The 18,199-nt window shown below is 44.5% G+C and overlaps 2 protein-coding genes and 1 pseudogene across 2 annotated transcripts; all 3 read right to left on the reverse strand.

Moving 5' to 3' along the window:
• Positions 1–450: 450 nt before the first annotated feature.
• LOC136490756 (cationic peroxidase SPC4-like) lies at positions 451–1,947 on the reverse strand. Its single transcript, XM_066486951.1, has 2 exons — positions 1,428–1,947; positions 451–1,334 (listed from the first exon to the last, which is right to left on the reverse strand). The coding sequence occupies exons 1-2, from the start codon at positions 1,929–1,931 to the stop codon at positions 717–719; spliced, it is 1,122 nt and encodes a 373-aa protein (XP_066343048.1). The 5' UTR covers positions 1,932–1,947; the 3' UTR covers positions 451–716.
• Positions 1,948–6,516: 4,569 nt separating this feature from the next.
• LOC136492554 (cationic peroxidase SPC4-like) lies at positions 6,517–7,373 on the reverse strand (annotated as a pseudogene).
• Positions 7,374–15,484: 8,111 nt separating this feature from the next.
• Positions 15,485–16,912, reverse strand: LOC136494245 (cationic peroxidase SPC4-like). The gene is made up of 2 exons (XM_066490414.1): positions 16,639–16,912; positions 15,485–16,538 (listed from the first exon to the last, which is right to left on the reverse strand). Exons 1-2 carry the CDS (start codon positions 16,885–16,887, stop codon positions 15,756–15,758), a joined length of 1,032 nt encoding a protein of 343 aa, XP_066346511.1. The 5' UTR covers positions 16,888–16,912; the 3' UTR covers positions 15,485–15,755.
• Between the last annotated feature and the right edge of the window lie 1,287 nt (positions 16,913–18,199).

The following is an 18,199-nucleotide window of genomic DNA, read 5'->3' on the forward strand; positions in this document are numbered from 1 at the left end:
TAATGGACGGATGCAGGTGCAGGTGGTCTGGGACTACTCGCTGGTCATTTCCTCTTTCCATATATGGGTAATGTGCATGTTAGCATTATTAGAGAAGAAGCATATATATGCTCAAAAATAGAAGGGGGAAAAAAACTATGAGTATCAATAGGCAAGCCAAATAAAGGGCCTCTTATCCAAGGTGGCCGAAGGTTGCCACATGATAGGACAACCAAACTGGCCCAATTAGCGGCCCGTTAGCAAGTGGCCACGACCACAGGCCCAAGGTTTATTAGGACATCCTTTGAGTTTATGTATGCCTATGGAAAGAGGTAGATCAGCATTTTCGAAAATATTTAGTTCAACATTAATACAATTTTCGGAGATTTTCATTCGGCTCGATTGAAGTTTCTATGTATGCCTATGGAAAGGGGAAACTAAACATAACATGCTCTTGGTCATTTTCTCAATCGCGCGCACATCTGCTATGCTAGGAGTAAAATAAATAGGCTACATTTTTATTTAAGAGGAAAATAGCAGAAGCACCCAAATTCGTCTCAACGTCAACAAAGACTTGAGAACGACATAGATGCTGTGGTTGGGTAACCTGGACGGACCAACTAAGCTTGGTTTATAGCTTCCTAATTAACAAACAACGAGAAACATTGCCGGACACTAGTTGCTTATTTGACGATCGACAGACCACATGCATGCTGGCAGCAGCGGTACGGTCTCGATCAAGCAGAGGCCGCAAGGCCCTCGTCGTCGCCTGAGCCAGCAGCTGCAACGGTGGTCTGGAGGTTGACGCCGGCGTCGCGCTTCAAGCAGTTGCGGCGGGCTTTCACACCTCCGGGGCTCGTCAGCCTGCTCATCTTCTCCATCGCCTGCGCAAACTTTTCGAAGAAGTTGCCCTGGTCATTGGCGAAGACGTTGACGATCCAGCCGGTGCGGCCGTCGTTGGCCAGCACCTGGTCGGAGGTGAGCACTCCCTTCCTTCTGATGAGGTCAAGAAAGTAGCTGTTGTCGAACGAGTCCGGCGTGATCTCGTCCAGGTTGCGCTGCCGGTTCCCGTCGCCGCCGCAGAATTGGGCGAGCTCCTTGGCGAAGTTGTCGTTGGGGTTGGGGCGGATGGTGCGGTCGCTGAAGGAGCTGCACCGCGCCTTGCCGACGGTGTGGGCGCCGGAGAGCGCGACCACCTCGATGGGGTTGTCGAAGCCCTTGCCGTTGGCGGCGAAGGTGTTGAGGAGCGTGGTGACGTCGGCGTTGGGGGCCGGCAAGGTTTGCACTTGCCATGGTTGTGCAGGGCCCACGCTATCAAAGTGGCCGAGTTGCATGTTGATGAAAGGACCACCGGCCTGCATTTTGCTTCTTCACTTGTTGGAACGTACTCCGCTATATATGCATGCAATGCAGATGAAGCAGTGTAATACTCCAACGTACGTACGTACCAGGTTGACGGCGTGGCTGGTGGCGACGGCGAGGATGTCGGCGCACGAGACGCTTCTTTCTCCGCACCTCTTGTGCACCGTGTCTCGGATGCTCTCGATGAGCTGCAGCGCCCTCTGGTTCAAGCCCTTGTTCTGCGGCTCCACGTTCTGCTCGCTGCCGGGGTCGGTCTTGTCCACCAGCAGCGACGCGTCGCACCCCTGCGGGAAGCAGTCGTGGAAGAAGATGCGCAGGAGGCCCGCGGTGACCTGCACGTCCTGCCGGCGCGCGTCCTGCACGGCGGAGCGCACAATGCCATGCAGGTCCGGGCACGACAGCGCGTGGAAGTCCGCGGACAAGCTCCCCGTCGTCGTGTCGTTCTCGTTCATCGTCGTCGTCGTCGTCTGCAAATCAGGCAGAGGCAACAACGGCCCTGCTGCGGCTGCTGCTGCCGTCCATGCTGTGGCTGCGCACAGCGGGACGAGCATGGCCAGGAGGACATGGACGTTGCCTGATGATCTTGCCATCGATCTACTAGCTAGCTAGCTATAGCAGGTCGTATTATATTTGTATGCAGCAGCTAGCTGCTCTGCTGATATATATAGGCATGCCGGCGCTGCATGCCTATAGCTAGTGGCAGGCATTATATACATACATATTCATATTCATGGAGATTGATGTTGCCTTGGCTACATATCACGTGGATGTGGATACCTATAGCTCGATTCAGATTCAGAGCCCCTACACTACACTGATCGACTCGAGGTCGAGGATGCATCAATAATAATCTCGCTCCACTTGCATGGCCATCAATTTGATTACTCAGCTAGCTGCTTAAGTGGGGTAATAACAAGACCAGGTACAGTACTGACCGGGGTTAAAGTAATTTAAGCTCCCCACCCCACGCCGACGATCAGTGAGATATATACCTTCGTCTGTACTCTCCCCGTTCGGAAAAAAAAATATAATTCTCGTTTTTCGCTCAAATGCTTTTGAGTTCACTAAATTTATATGAAAAATACAAATATGTATGGTATAAAATAAGTATCATTAGATTTTTTTAATAATGGATTTTCATTAATCCAGCATTTATATCCACTAAGAATATACACAGCCAAAAGGATACAAGAGCACTTAGACTCACACCTCCTTTCCTCAACAAAGAGGAGAACATGCAACCAAAAAAAGAGAAAAAAAAACTATAACCTCAACACACCCCTGCTTCCCGATATCCTCTGCTAAAGCGGCCAAATTCGGTGAGTGAAAGTCGTCAATAAGTTGCCACCGCCCCTAGTGCGCCATCGCTGCGAACCTCCGTTGATGCCATCTTCATCAGCTTCAAGTGAGCTGACGCCATGTGTCTCCGGTTAGCCCACCTTCATCTGTCATCGTCGTCCAATTGGAACTAGCCGATCAGACGCTAGCCGACAGGATCCGCTTCCCGCTTCGCCGGGCCGCTGCTCCCGTATTAATTACGAAATCTGGTGCGTATGGAAAGTTTCAGTCTACATTCTCTCAAGAAACGTTTCTGGCAATGAATTAGAATCACTCCGTAAAATAGTTTGGCTAGTATAGACTGCCAGACTGGATTCTAATTCAAAAAATATATTTTTTTTTGTAAAAAATCATATAAATAAGACTTCGCATGTGAAGCTGTTTGAAAAAAAAATAATCTTTTGACACAAACAATTTTAAACATGTTGAGAAGTTATGCAAAATAGAACCTAAATCAAATTAGGACTCTTATCTCTAATTTAAATGTGTACGCTCTAACATCACATAAAATCCACTTATCCACATCCATGCATTAATATAATTAACTAACTAGCGCGCGCAGCAGCTGATCGATATGATCGAGGGCGATGCATCAATCTCCATGATGCTGCCGGCCACGCTATATATCTTACTCGATTCAAATTACGAAGGCAGCTATACACTATATTTAGCATAGATCTGGTTAAAATTACTCCAACATCGATGGACAAGTGGGTTAAAATTATGCATGCAATGCCCAATTGAAGTTAAAGAAAGCTCATCACCACCGAGAGGATCGATGTGGGATTCCTTCTTCTCCCGAGGCAAAGCCATCCTAATCCAATACGCACCGACGCTTCTCGCTACCTCACTGCACTGCACTGCACTGCGTCGTTGCATCCATGCATCCAGCTCAAATGAGGGTCACCGCATAGCTCGCCGTTTCCATCTACGCACGTGCAAGCATGGTCAAATTAAGCACAGATCTCAGTTCTGACGATGCATGGTTTTTTATGGGCACATATCGGCATACGTGTATGTGTGCCTGCTTACCCATCAGAGTTTAGCTAGCGTGCTTTCGACAGTATATTCAGTAGCCAGCTACAAAATAAGTTATTCTGTAGCCACCTCTATTTACGATAATTTTATATACTAATTTACGATAATGTCAATACATATTTACGATAGTTGGGTTACTATAACACATGGGGATATTTACCATAACATTATAGTAAACCACTCAGTAAAGAGTTACTATAATCTCGTAAATTAGCATAGTAATTATCGTAACTCAAAGTGGTTACAGAATAAGTTATTTTATAGCCAGCTATATATATATATATATATATATATATATATATATATATATATATATATATATATATATATATATATATATATATATATATATATATATGGTGCATTTTATATACTCCCGAGAGTAGTTACTCCCATAATCAATAAATCATGTTGCGTATGTGTACATACTCATATATCAGTTGGAGTATGTTGACATGCTAATATTAAGATACTCTATATCTTTACTATGTGATTTTTTTTTCAAAAGAGCACATATTTTTTAATATATTATATAATACTATGATAGTAGTATATTATATAATACTATGATAGTAGTATATAAAATAAGTATAACCATATACTCTAAGTATATATACATACTTGTCATACATAGTACCCTAGATGGTCTAGTATGATGATATACTCCATCTACATACACTTCGTCGGGTCATATACGCCCTAAATCTAGAGATATACACATGGGAGTAATTTCCATATATATATGGTGCATTTTATATACTCCCGGGAGTAGTTACTTCCATAATCAATAAATCACGTTGCGTATGTGTACATACTCATTTATCAGTTTGAGTATGTTGACATACTAATATTAAGATGCTCCAGATCTTTACTATGTGAAAAAATTTCAAAAGAGCACATATTTTTAATATATTATATAATACTATGATAGTAGCCTATAAAATAAGTATAACCATATACTCTAAGTGTACATACATACTTGTCATACATATTACCCTAGATGGTCTAGTATGATGATATACTCCATCTACATACACTTTGTCGGGCCATATACGTCCTAAATCTAGAGATATACACATGGGAGTAACTACTCCCTAGGAGTAGGAAATAATTTCCATATATATATATATGGTAAATAAAACGGTGTCCCAACACGTTCCTAAAGCATTCTAAACCATGTCTCAATACGGTATGAAAACATTCCACGACAAAACAAATATGAGATGCAACAAGCACATATGTTGTGGAACGTTTCCAAAATGAAATTCAGACATGGATTGCAATCAGTGGTGGAGCTTAAACAACACCATAAGGGGGGCCATAAGGGCCACTAGTGATGCATGAAGCAATTTAGCCATGGATTACTGTAGCTTTATTAAGAAAAATGGAGAACCCAGGGGTGGCCATGGGCCATATTGGCCTTACCTATCCTCCGCCCTTGATTACAATGGTTTTCTAGATTTTCTGGATTTTCTAGTGCTAAATCTATTTTTATGCTTGTAGACATATTTTCATTAGTTATAAATATTTATTGGGGATGGTCATGACCAAATCTATCGTCTCTCAGATTTTTCATTGGGATTTTTAGAAGCTTAAAAAAAACTATCAGGTGTTTACTGGATTTTTTTTTTGAACTAAAACGGATGGAACCGTCTTGAAAACTACATCTAACCTAGATAGGAAGTTAATTTAAATGGTTTGAGAGTTGTGAGAGACAAGTTGACTAATTTTGGAGTTGGAGGTGAAAACTTAAGTCCCGTGATAGTCAAATTGGACCTTTTCGTCATAGTAATTTGATAGGCTTTTCGTGTCCGTTTTGGAATATTGGGCCTTTGGCCTCCCTAGCTAGGTAGCCCAAAGATTGTATCCTCATGGTACCTCGCTTGGTCTTTTGGAACAAAATGGATGCAGTACTCAGGAAAGGCCCACATAGGGAGGTAATTGAATGTATATTGGTCTTTTCGTATATGCATTCAATTCTTTCCATAATAGTTTATGATACTTCGACCTAGATTTTAGGTACATTTTAGTTTTCTTATATAGAAATCGTAGGTGGATAATTTATACATAAAATAAAGGGTTATTTTGTATTAACTTTTTATAATGATAGATATTAAATTAGGTGGTTGTTTTAAATTATCCTTCATCATGAGAGGTAAGTAATTTTGATACAAATTTAAAGGATTGTTTTAATTATATTTTTATAATAACATATGTGGCAATTTATATGTAAATTTAGGAGTTTATTTTTTCATGAGGGCAAAGGTGGGTATAAAATAAAATAGATCCAACGGGTATTAGTGGATGATGATTGGAGGAGTCTACTAACTTAAAGGCAAGATGCTTTTGTTTTTTAGAATCTCGTGAGGATTAATGTTATAAGATATATTAATCATAATGCAATTTAACTTGATATAACTATCTTAATTTATATGGTGAAGAGAAACCACAACGCAACAAGAGGGTGTGGTAAGGTTGGAGCATAATCGATACTTTCTCTGTTCTAAATTATAACATTTTAGTCTTTCTAACAATTTTTACGTACTATATAGTTAGACCTATCTTATATCTAGATGTGTATCTAGAAAAGGTAAAACGGTCTTATAATTTGGAATGGAGACACAGTAATATGAGTTGGTTGTAGTTGTAACAGCGGAGACGTGGGTACGTAAACTTTGCATGCAGTCACCAACCTAAGCACGATAACACTCGTAGGAGTACACGTCATCACAGATATGACTGGCACAGTATAATATTCGACGCCGACGATGGCGAGTACAGCAGGATAATAATAGATGTTCAACGGGCAGACGCCGCGAAGCCCTCGGCATCGACGTCCTCAACGCGTGCAGCGTCGACGTCAAGGATGCTCATGTGGGCGTTGGTCCTGAAGCAGCTGCGGCGGCGGATCTCGCCGACGTTCCCGGGGGGCTTCCTGGGCACCTTGCTGAGCTTGACCATGGAGCTGGCGAATTGGGCGAAGAAGGCGTCCTTGCTCCCCGCGAAGCGCCTGACGATGGGCGCCGTGGTGGGGTCCCTGATGATCGCCATGTCGGACGAGAACACCCCCATGCTGGCGTTGAGGTTCTTGTAGTAGACGTTGTCGAAGGCGTCGGGCGTGACGACGTCCAGCTGGCAGCTGCTGCAGCCGGTTGGGGTCCCTGTCGCAGTCGGCCTTGAGGCTTGAGCTGCCTGGCGAAGTCGTCCTCCTTTCTGTCGGCGCGGTCCTGGAAGAAAGGGCAGATGGCCCTCCCGATGGTGTGCGCGCCGGAGAGCGCGACCAGGTCGGCGGCGTCGCGGATGCCCCTGCTCCGGAACGCGGCCTGGAGGTCCGAGACGCTGGCGGTGGTGGGCGACGGAAGCGCGTGGACGTCGTCCTCGGGCGCCGACGCGAGGCTGTTGCGCTAGCCCAGGGGCACGCACGGGGTAGGAGCCCCCCCCCCCCCCCCCCCCCCCCCCCCCCCCCGACCCCGACGCGACGACGGCGGCGCGGGTGGCTAGCGCTGTGACGTAGGCGCAGGATCGGACACGGTGGCGCCGCAGGCGGCGTGCACCTTGGCGCGGATGTCGTCGATGAGCTGCAGCGTGGTGTTGGGCCCCATGGTCTGCTCCGTGGCGTTGCCAATGAATGAATTGAATAGTAAGAAGAAGGCCATGGATGCAATGCAAGAACCAAGAAGAAGAAGGAAGAATGGGTCAAGAGAGCTCCTCGTGAGCGACCACGTGGTGCTGACGAAACTGTAACTAGTTAGTCCTAGCTGTCGCGCTACGTGCATTTTATCTTGCTATAAAGAATAGTACGTAGTAACTATTCCATCGTTTACGTTCCTCTCGATCTCTAGTCAGGCTAGGGCCAATGATGGACTCTGGACTCTGGACTCTGGAAGGAGCAGAGTAGAACAACTTTTCAAAATAACTCTATGCAGCCAAGTCAAGTTGCAATGCTCTGCAAAGATGAGATTCGGCAGTTCCAGTTGGCAAGTTACGGATGGCTAGTTGTTTAGTTTCTTTTGGTCTGGGCATTCCAGTAGTTTCTTTTTCAGTAGCTTGAGTTTGTTATGTGCTTCGTCTAGGCGTTGTTAGTGGTTTGTTCCGGTTTCGTTCTGGGAAACAATGCCTCTGTGTCTGTCGTCCCGGGGGGTCTCAGTTGTAGTTTTTCGTCAAGAGGTCATCTGTTTCCCCTTTCTGTACTTATTTTTGTTTTCCCTCGTCTAATATAATCTCGGCCAAGCTCTTGCCGCCTTTCTAAAAAAAATATTACTTGTCGATTTAGTTATATATTCCCTATAAACTATATAAATATTTGCAAGCAGGGCTCTTGGTTTTCTATAGCACTGGAAGATTCTGGCGGTGTCAAGGATAAGGAAAAGAAGCAGGAACTTCTGAACACAAGCTAAAAGGCAGCCTGGAGAAATGGGAGGGAGTGTAGTAAATGCGAGGAGACTTCAATGAAAGTAAATAGGTTGGTAGACTATTCAATCTGCTGCAGGATGATTTATTTGTAGATAAATTTTTGACCTAAAAAACTATTTATTCAGAGACAGAGGAAGTATATGAGGAAGTTGATGCGCACCTTGGTGGGTGTTTGTTTTCTTTTTGTCTCTGTGCTTTAGCATATGTGTAAAATGACGATGCTGGTTGCTTGTTATCAGATTGAGGAGGTTTTTAATTTAGTTGGTGGAGAGAAGCTCTGTTTTTCCTTTTCGGCGCCTTCGTGCGCACAAAACTGAGATGTAAACTGGTTTCCCTAATCCCTAGTAACTCGTTTATGCTTTCAATATAAGCAAGGCCGTGCATGGGTCTATGGTCCATATAAATATTTGCATCCTCTACCAACTCTTATTATTTTTTCTTGTTATGTACATCTAACACGCCGCTTCTATAACAACTAAACTGAAAAGTCATATAGCAACGGAGTCCATGTTTGTCACGGTTTAAAGGTCAGCTTGCATGCGTATGTTGCCGTCATAGCATCCATATACTAGACAGTCAGGACCCGCGAATTGGGGTGACAACAAGGACCATTGTTTTCAGGGGAAGAAAAGGAAGAAAACACGACTGGAATATAATGTTGACTACTCTGTTTAATTTGTGGAGTTTAGACTTTGGAACATATGCCTATATGTACTGTTTAATTTGTGGAGTTTAGACTTTGGAACATATGCCTATATGTAAGTCGATGGGAAGATAATGTTTCACCCAATTAGTTCTTGCTAAAATTCAAAGTAATACCCTACATCATAAATATTGATTAATTTGGCTCAGGTTGGTATGTATTTTTGGCCAAATTTGTAGAGAAAAACATTAACATATATCAGGTCAAAAGATGCAAATTATGAAAATGTGTTTCATAATTAGCTTCTCAGGGCGAGATATTCTTTGTTTTGGTCACCTATCTATCTTAGCCTACTTTCGTGTGCACAAGCACAAAGTTAAATTTGCATTTGTAATTAGAGGCACTAGCAGGCACCCGAGTTTCCAGGTAGACTACATATGCTCTTGCTGTACTGAGGACTGAGGTGGAGATAAAATTGGACTAGTGGTTCTCGGTTTGGCACGGAGCTAGAGCTGGGTGCATCGGTTACAGTGTTATTAACATCAGGTAGTCTTAGCTCCACTAAATTGTGTAGCATTATTACCTATTAACCGAATAAGCTAGCCCCTATCCATGCATGCTGGGTACGAGATAAATCTATATCTATATACTCTTATAAAGCTAAACCACACTAGCTATTTCTCTCAACATATAAGCTATCAACATCATCAATCCACTATCGGATGCATTTATGGCTAACTAGCATTTGTAATTATGATCTACATGTTAGCAAGACACATCATCCACTATCATGCATTTAGTTATTCATATTAGCATGCCACGTCATCCACTAACATTAACTTATAATTATTTATCTCTTTGTATAAATAAGTGTATTCCAAATCATCAATAATTTCCGCAGCAACGCGCGGAGTATGCTTCTAGTTATATTATGTTGGTGTGAGCTAGCTTGTGGTCAAGTAGTACGTATAAACTGATTGGCTTGGGTAAAAACTCTTAGGTCCCGTTTGGATCCTTGGAATTGAATTTATTTTAATAATCACATTTAGACATATATTAATTAAGCTAATACGGTTATATATGGATTATATTTATATATTATAGTTGGATATACGAGAGAGATACTTATGTGTTGTATTTCTACCGTAGAAGAGCAAGTTGGAGAGCATGTTATAAGTTACAAAGTATAAACATAGCATGGTGATTTATAGAATCATTTTTCATCTCTCACCCTATGAATTTGAGATAGGCTTATATGTAAACTTTGTAAAGTGGTAGAATGTCAAATTCGAAGCCAAATAGCCTATTCTAGTAAGTAGATTTTAATTTCTCCAAATGAAAGGATTCAAATGGCCCCTTATGGTAATCCAACCAATAATGAAAAAAAATAAAGACTGGCCCCTACCACAGTACTGTACGTAGTCCTAAGAAGAATTGAAAAGTCGCACTTGGGTCATTGGGTGGTTGCAATTGCAGATAATAAGGAAGGATAGGATCGGACTATGTTGGTGCAAGTCAGCGGACCAAAGCCTAATAGTGACAGTACAAGAAACAGGGAATATTGAAATGCCCAATGGCACAACATGCATGGTGCATGCATGTTGGCGGACTTGGTATTTGTCTACGTTGTGGCTGTGTTAAGAAGATTTTTTTTTTCCTCCGAGCAATTCGAGGGGGTACAGATTCCCAGCCTTTTCTTTTGTCGTTACCCAAAACTTGTTCAGGAACAGAGCGGCGGCTAACAAAGGCGCCGGCCACTGAAAGAGACGATGCTTGTCAATGAGGCAGTCAGTAGAGAAACCATCGAGATTAAACAAAGTAGTAATTACATTTAGGAGTGCCACGAGAGGCGAGGAGTTTAGAGGCCCAAATGTTCGTTTTAAATTCTTGAAATTTGAAATATTTTTTAAAATAAAAATTCTCAGCTATACTCTCTTTTGATATAATATACTCTTGAAAACTGCGTAACAAATTAAAGCACCCTCGCTGATAATGAGGACCTAGGTGGTATACCTTAAGGCCTTGTTTGGATGTGCATGCATTTATCTCAATCCACATGTGTTGAAGTGGATTGGAGTGAAATTAAATTAAGTTCAATTCCATTCCACTCCAACACATGTGGATTGAAGTAAATACACATGCATCAAACAAGGCCTAAACAAGTTTAAACCACAGTTGCACTTGAATGGCTAAAGTAACAAAGCTATATATGTAAATGAAGAAGATTAGGACCCCTGTTTGGTAGGGTTTTTCTTCGCAAACAACTTCATCTAAGGAGTCAGAGAAGTCGAAGAAGTCATGTTCTAGATCTGCATTCAGGGAACCAACGAAGGATCTGCATTGATTTGAAAAAACTCCGCGCCACCGAGGGTCCAAATGTTTATGTGGCTGCTGACTCAAGGACGGATACAAATGCCGAACCAATCTGCAGCGAAAGAACATTGTGCCAATGACGCTATGTGAAGTGTGTGAGCAAGTCCCTCTGTCCAGGCACGGGCGCTTGCCGGTGCGCGCCTTCCACCGTCGCGGGCGAGTCTAGGAATGGCTTAGCGAGGTGTGGCAGCGGCCGGCACCCCCCCCCTTCATTCCCCTATCCAGGCGTGGACGCTTGCCGGTGCGTGCCTCCCACCAACGCAGGCGAGTCCGAAAATAGCTCCGAGCGGTGTGGTGATGGCCGGCACCCTCCCCTCTTCGTCCAGGCATGGACGCTTGCCGATGAGTGCCTCCCACCATCGCGGGTGAGTCCATGAACAGCTCTGCGCAGTGTGGTGGCGGCTGCCCCCCCCCCCCCTCCGTCCAGGCGTGGACGCTTGCCGTTGCGCTCCTCCCACCGTTGCGAGCGAGTTCGCGAACGGCTCCGTGCTGTGTGGCAGCCCCCCACCCCTCACAGTGCAGCTACCACCGGCACAAGGCTCGGGTAAAAACCTTGCCAAGCTTGGCCAACGATGATTACGTTTTGTCGTCATTCCACCTCCTTGGAGGCATCATCGAAGAGCTCATCTGCCTTATTGTGGTAGTCTTTGCATTTTGCTATTATATTTGTGGTTTCTGCCACTCTTCGCCTTGGTGCTGGGGCGTCTTGTTGTTGTTGTTTTTCCTCCTCAACATTGTAAAATATAAAATGAGCCGATTTATCAGTATACATTCAGGTGGGGAGTAAAACCCCAATGACATTAAAAAATAGCTGCTGCTTGCCTGTAGGAGAGAAGCGGAGCAATGGAGAGCCAGACTGTCGAGAAGGAGAAGTGTGTAGCGGATCAATGGTGCACGATCTTCCGTGATGCGCTAGGACGCTAAGCTAGCCCAAGAGTGGCCTGTAAACTCCATTTTTCTCAAAATGTAAACATCTTGTAAACATTACTGTGGGCCGCAAGGGCCAAATAAAATTCCATGTGGGAAAAACTCCCCCACCCCCCGTGAGAGTAAAAAAAAAGTCATGTTCTAGATGGCTTCATCACTCATCATCTATATCTATACCTAATAATAAAGAGGCAAAATTTTAGCCCATTTTTTTCATCCACCTCTTCCCGACTAACTCCGTGAATGTGAAAACTATTGTGATTCGTCTCTCGACAACTTTTATATTGTATATATAACATATGGACATATGTTTTTTAGGTAACCTGAATAGCTACAAATCGTAATCCGAGTAGATTTCTGAAGAAATTAGAACGGGAGAGAAGACGAGAAAAAACATAAACTAATGGTAAACCTACCGCACGCGTAGGGGACAGAACGGGGAACAAATGATAAGGCAAACAAAAACCAAAAAAGAAAATAGAACGGAAAACCAAACCAACGGAAGCGAAGAAAAAATGGAGAAAGAAAAATGTAAAGGAGAAGGAACCAAAATCAAAACGATGGAGATGCGAACGAAAACCCAAAAAATAAAAAGGAAAAGAAAAATAGAAAACAAAAACAAAAACAAAAAGGAAACAAAAAAGAAAAAAAAAGGTAAGAAAAGTTATGAGATGATTCAGTTAATTCCTTTTCTATTTCGATTAGGGTTGTTTCTATATTCAACTTGCTTACAATAGGAGAGATCTATTTAATTAGGATTCCTATATATCCATGCTTAGAATAGAGACAGTTTTTACATTCATAAAGTTAGTTAGGGGAGGGCCAAACCATAAAAACAAGGGGGAAGAAATTTTGGCTCTATGTACATTTGAATTGTAATATTAAATCACGGGAAGATTTTTGGTTTTGGTTTAATTTCTTTATTTCTTTTTCTTTTTTCTCATCCGTTTGAGTGTATTTTTTTCATCTGCGCCAACGAACACTAAGTGTTTCCCCTTTTTTTCCGTCCACCCAAGCGTGTTCCATCCGACTGTCGGTGCAAGCATTTCCCGTGCATTTTCTAAGTCTGTTGGAGTGGAGCGTCCGCATGTCACAAATTCATCTGTGCACTAGGTCTTTTTTTTGTGTCTGTTACTTCTATAAATTTCAAAAACAAAAGGCCTAAATCAATAATCATGTATGTTTGAACCCTTGCTCCTTGCCTATATAAAATAAAGATTTCCACTACCAAGTTGGCCAACCATAAAAGCCCCAGCCCCGTGGTGTAGCATGTTGGAGAAGATTAGCGGCAGCGCAGCATGCGGTGCGCGCATGGTGGCATCACAAGAGCTGCGGTGAGCAAAGTCGGAGAACCGTAGGCAACGGAGGCGACCGACATCAGTGGCAACGCCATATATTGTGTTTTCCTATCACTTTCTCCTTTATGAGTTGGGGCAACATGCATGTGTCAAACACGGTGTGAAGTCTGATCTCCAAACGAGCTGAAATGCATGATGCGATCCACAGAGTACGATCCCAAGACGAATCCGAACACCCGATGCAAAGATCAGATGAGTGTCCATGTTTCCAATGTCCGTATGAGGAGTTAGAGCAGTACACATCTAGCAATAGTATGGTTTTTATTGAAGAGATTTCTAACTCTGTATGAGGAGTTCAAGACGAGTTGGAACACATGAGGATTTTATTGAAGAGATTTCTAAGAAGCCGAAATGATTAAGAACTCGGTCTGAACACAAGAGTACAGGAATGGGAAATTAAAGAAAAAAGAAGAAAAAATAAAACACGCAACAAAAAAAAAAGAAACAGAAAGACTAAACACAACATAACGAGTTAGAGCAGTGTACATACATGTATGGTACAAAGTTTGAGTCAAAGATGAATTTAAACCTAGGATGCAATCTCAAACACTACTTAGAGTCCCATCTCAAGACAAATTGAAATACACATACGATCAATAGATAAATGTCAAAGCGTCTCATATATACGATTTAGAGGACTAAGCACCACATGTTTGTTGGATAAATTTTTGAGCTCCAAATAATCTAGATAAACTAGGCAACAAATTATATCTCCTGTGGCAACGCACAGGCACGTTGGCTAGTGTTTATAAAAAGAACGATTTCTTCTCTATGTAACTTCACTTACAGAGTCGTTTCATGAACATGGAGTTTGTCAAGAAATCAGAACTAAGAGGGTGTTTGGTTCACTCCTCACCTTCTATATCTAGCTAGTCACATTTAACCCCATTTAGTCACTTTTACCCAAACACTATGACTAAATGGGACTAAAAAGTGCATTAGCCAACTAGTCACCCAAGTGTTGCTAAATGGGACTAAAGCCCACCTTTTAGTCAGGCTGCTTCACCTTTTAATCACTTTGGATCCAAACACCCTGATTAAAAGAGACTAAAAGACCTCTTTTAGTAGCCCTGGGCAAATTTTATCGAGAACCGAACCGAATTTACCGAGAACCGAAACCTCGGTTCCCTGTTCGGTTCCCATTTCCTAAGAACCAAAATTTGTTCGGTTAATTCGGTTCCTCCCCCCGGTTAACCAAACTACCCGAGGAACCGAACTCCCGCCTCCCGGAGACCCGGAGTCCCGGCGCCCCCTACGACGGCCGACCTCCTGCGACGCCGCATCCCCGCCCAGAGTCCAGCGCGCCCTCCTGAGTCGCTGATTTTTTGGAAGCCGGAGTTGTTCGGTTAGTTCGGTTCGGAACTGAAACCGAACTGAACTAACCGAAGCCGAACTTCATCGGTACCGATTTTTTGGAAGAATCGATCGGTACCGACTTTCCTGGGAACCGAAGAACCGAGGAAACGAGGATTCGGTTCGGTTCGGTTCGATAGTACCGAATGCCCAGGGCTATCTTTTAGTCTCTTTTAGTCAACCAAACCAAACAAGGGGTGACTAAGCTTTAGAAGCTGGTTTAGGTGACTAAACTTTATTAGAAGGTGTGAACCAAACATGCCCTGAACCAAAGCGTTGGAGAAGTCTGCGGGGCCTAAAATTAAAATACAGACGCCGGCGTGCGGTCGACAAGCTGCAGCACGACCGGAGGAGGCCGGGTCCGGGTGCATGCATGAGCCCCAATGCCCAAGCCAACCTCGATATATATGATGTCTGCCACTGCCCACTGCCCGGATAATAATTAACAAATTCACTGCATGTGCTCCATTATATTGTGCAGTGTAGTCTAGTATACGAAACTGCTTGCCACTTGTTGCGTACGTTATTTGCTGGTAAGGTTTTCATTTTCCTATGCATCGCGCACGTAGGCACTTGATGTTGTCTCTGGCCAATGCAATTCATTGACCCTCGCTCGCTCTCATCAGTTAGCGTTTCAACTTTTTAGTTTCAAAAAAAGAACGTGCCATTTCGGGCGTTGTTGCTCGAGTCGCTTTTCACATTTAATTTCTATATGAATGTTTTAACACATGCATATTGGAGTACAACTACAACATGCCGCGTGCTAACCATGCACGTACTGGCATTATTACACTACCGATCTCGTCCATCCATCGATTCAAGCTACCTACTACTACCTCACTGATGGCTCACTCAAAGCAAACTTAGCATGAAATAAGAACGTAGTACATACACCTACTAAGGTGTATAGGTGGGATCCATAATCAATTAACGCGTTACACGTACATAGTAGCATGCATGATGTCTTATCATCAAGCGGAGGCTGCAAAGCCCTCGTCGCTAGCGACGGCGGCGGCATCGTCGCCGATGAGAGCGCTGACGTCGTCGAGGCTGACGCGGCCGTTGGGCCTGAAGCAGTTGCGGCGTATCTCGCCGGCGGCGGCTGCCTTGATGCTGCCCAGCTTGACCATGGAGTTGGCGAACTGGTTGAAGAAGGCGCCCTGGTTGCTGGCGAAGGCGGCGACGAAGCGGGCCGTGCGCTGGTCGCCGGCGAGGCCCTGGTCGGAGAGCAGCACCCCCTGGGTGCTCCTCAGCGCGACGAAGTACCTGTTGTCGAAGGCGTCGGGCGTGATCACGTCCAGGCTCTGCTTCCCGGTGCGGCCGGCGGAGCAGTTGGCGGCGAGCCTCCGGGAGAAGTCGTCGTTCCCTCTGATGAAGCTGCAGCTGGCCTTCCCCACGGTGTGGCCGCCGGAGAGCGCGACGAGGTCGGCGGGGTCGGCGAGCCCCCTGCGGCTGAAGGTGCCGAGGAGCGTGCTCACGTCGGAGAAGGGCGACGGGAGGGTGTTTACCTCGGCGTTCGTGGCCGGCCTGAGGCTGTCGGTGCGGCCCTGGGGCATCGCGATGGACGGACCTCCGGCCAGGCTGACGGCGTCGCGGGTGGCGAGCGCGATGATGTCGGCGCAGGAGACGGTGGCGCCGCACACGGCGTGCACCTTGGCGCGGATGCTCTCGATGAGCTGCAGCGCCCGTGGCTGTAGAGAAGCGTTGGGACCAAAGGACTTCTCGCCGTCCAGAAGGATGGAAGCGTCGCACCCCTAGTTTTATTTGTATTCGTTACATACATGCATATACAGAAGCGTTTTTCCTTTGTAAGTTTGTATGACGGAAGCTATATGAAGATGGGTATGTATGAACCTGGGGGAGGCAGTCATGGAAGAAGATGCGGAGGAGGCCGGCCGTGACTTGGACGTCCTTGCCTCGCTCGGCCTGCACGGCGGCGCGCACGATGCCCTCCAGCTGCGGGCACGACGCCGCGTGGAAGTCCAGCGACAAACCACCGTCAGTGTCAGTCACCAGCTGAAGATGAGGCGGCACTGCGGCGACGGCGGCGGCCAGCAGCAAGCCAATGGCCAGGACGGCACTACACACCCTTCTTGCCGCCATCGTCTTCTACTACTAGGCTAGGCTATGCTGCTACTCCAAGAGTGTGCCTTCCTCGCGTCGAGCAGCTCCTTTTTTATAGCCAGCTCATGCCGACCACCAGGACCACTGCTAGATTTTTCTTTTGCCTCCTAGCTAGTTCCACCGTTTCAAAATATAAAGACTTTGGGCGTTTAAATTTGGTCCTTGATCTTGATGTTTGTTTGACGGGCAACTATTGGCTAAATAACCATGTGTATTAAATATGTCATCTTAAACTTCATGCTTGGTCGAAGACTGGGCCATGGTTTTCACTAAATACTCCCTTCGTCCAAAAAAAAGTATAATTATAAACTGGGCAAGTGTTTGTTCAGATTTATACCTAAAATTACATTGTATTCTTTTCTAAACCGGAAGTAATTAAATCGACCGGCATTAACTGTGTCACGCCACAACCTTGGTGATCAAGTAGTTGAGTTCCATTCTTAATCTGTCTTAAAAATATCGTAAACCCTTATATTTTGAGACGGAGGGATGGTACATATACATACTCATGCATGCCTTAGGTTGCTTACATTTCGTGGATAAGAGTATCTCCAAGAGAAGACTAAAGCATCGATGTGGTTGTTGCGACAACTCAAGTATGCTGAGGTGTAAATGGATTGCCTACTTTTTTTATCAACTTAGCATTTTGATGAGCTTGCATTGGCCAGTTTATCTAGTTAATAACTCAATATGTGGTATTATATAGAGCCAAAAGTCTCGATTTTGTATTAAAAAACTATTGCTTTATAATTGTGTCTCTTTCCCTCTCATGCATATATGGTCCATGCATTGCGGTAAATAAAGTATGCAACACCATAAAGGGGTGGAGTGCCAAACAGAGGAGAGTAACCATAGTAAAATGGCCACTATCTGTCTAGCGCAAATGTATATGCATGTTGGAAACTTTACTTGGTGCATGCATATCATCCAGGCATGTGCATACAGCGCGTTTCTCGGCTAGCTAGCTCGTGGACCGACAAAACTATGCATATGCTGCATCAACTAGGTATAGCTAGCGCCATGCATGGACAATGCTTTCATCGATCGATTTATCAGTGGATAAAGCTAGCTAGGTGATGAGAGTAGCTACTCCTAGTTATTAGGTTGAGTTGGGCTGGCGTTCCATCCATCGATCGACCGATATAAAAGGTGCCCAGCACCATGCACATATATACGTACACATACACATTTCAAGGCATGCAGTCGATCATGGATGTGCATCATATCATATTGCAGTATCAACTACCAACCTAAAGTCCTAGACCCAACTTTTTTAAAAGATTTCTCCCAC

The sequence above is a fragment of the Miscanthus floridulus genome, chromosome 11 (genome assembly GCF_019320115.1).
Source record: "Miscanthus floridulus cultivar M001 chromosome 11, ASM1932011v1, whole genome shotgun sequence".
NCBI classification, from domain to species: domain Eukaryota; kingdom Viridiplantae; phylum Streptophyta; class Magnoliopsida; order Poales; family Poaceae; genus Miscanthus; species Miscanthus floridulus.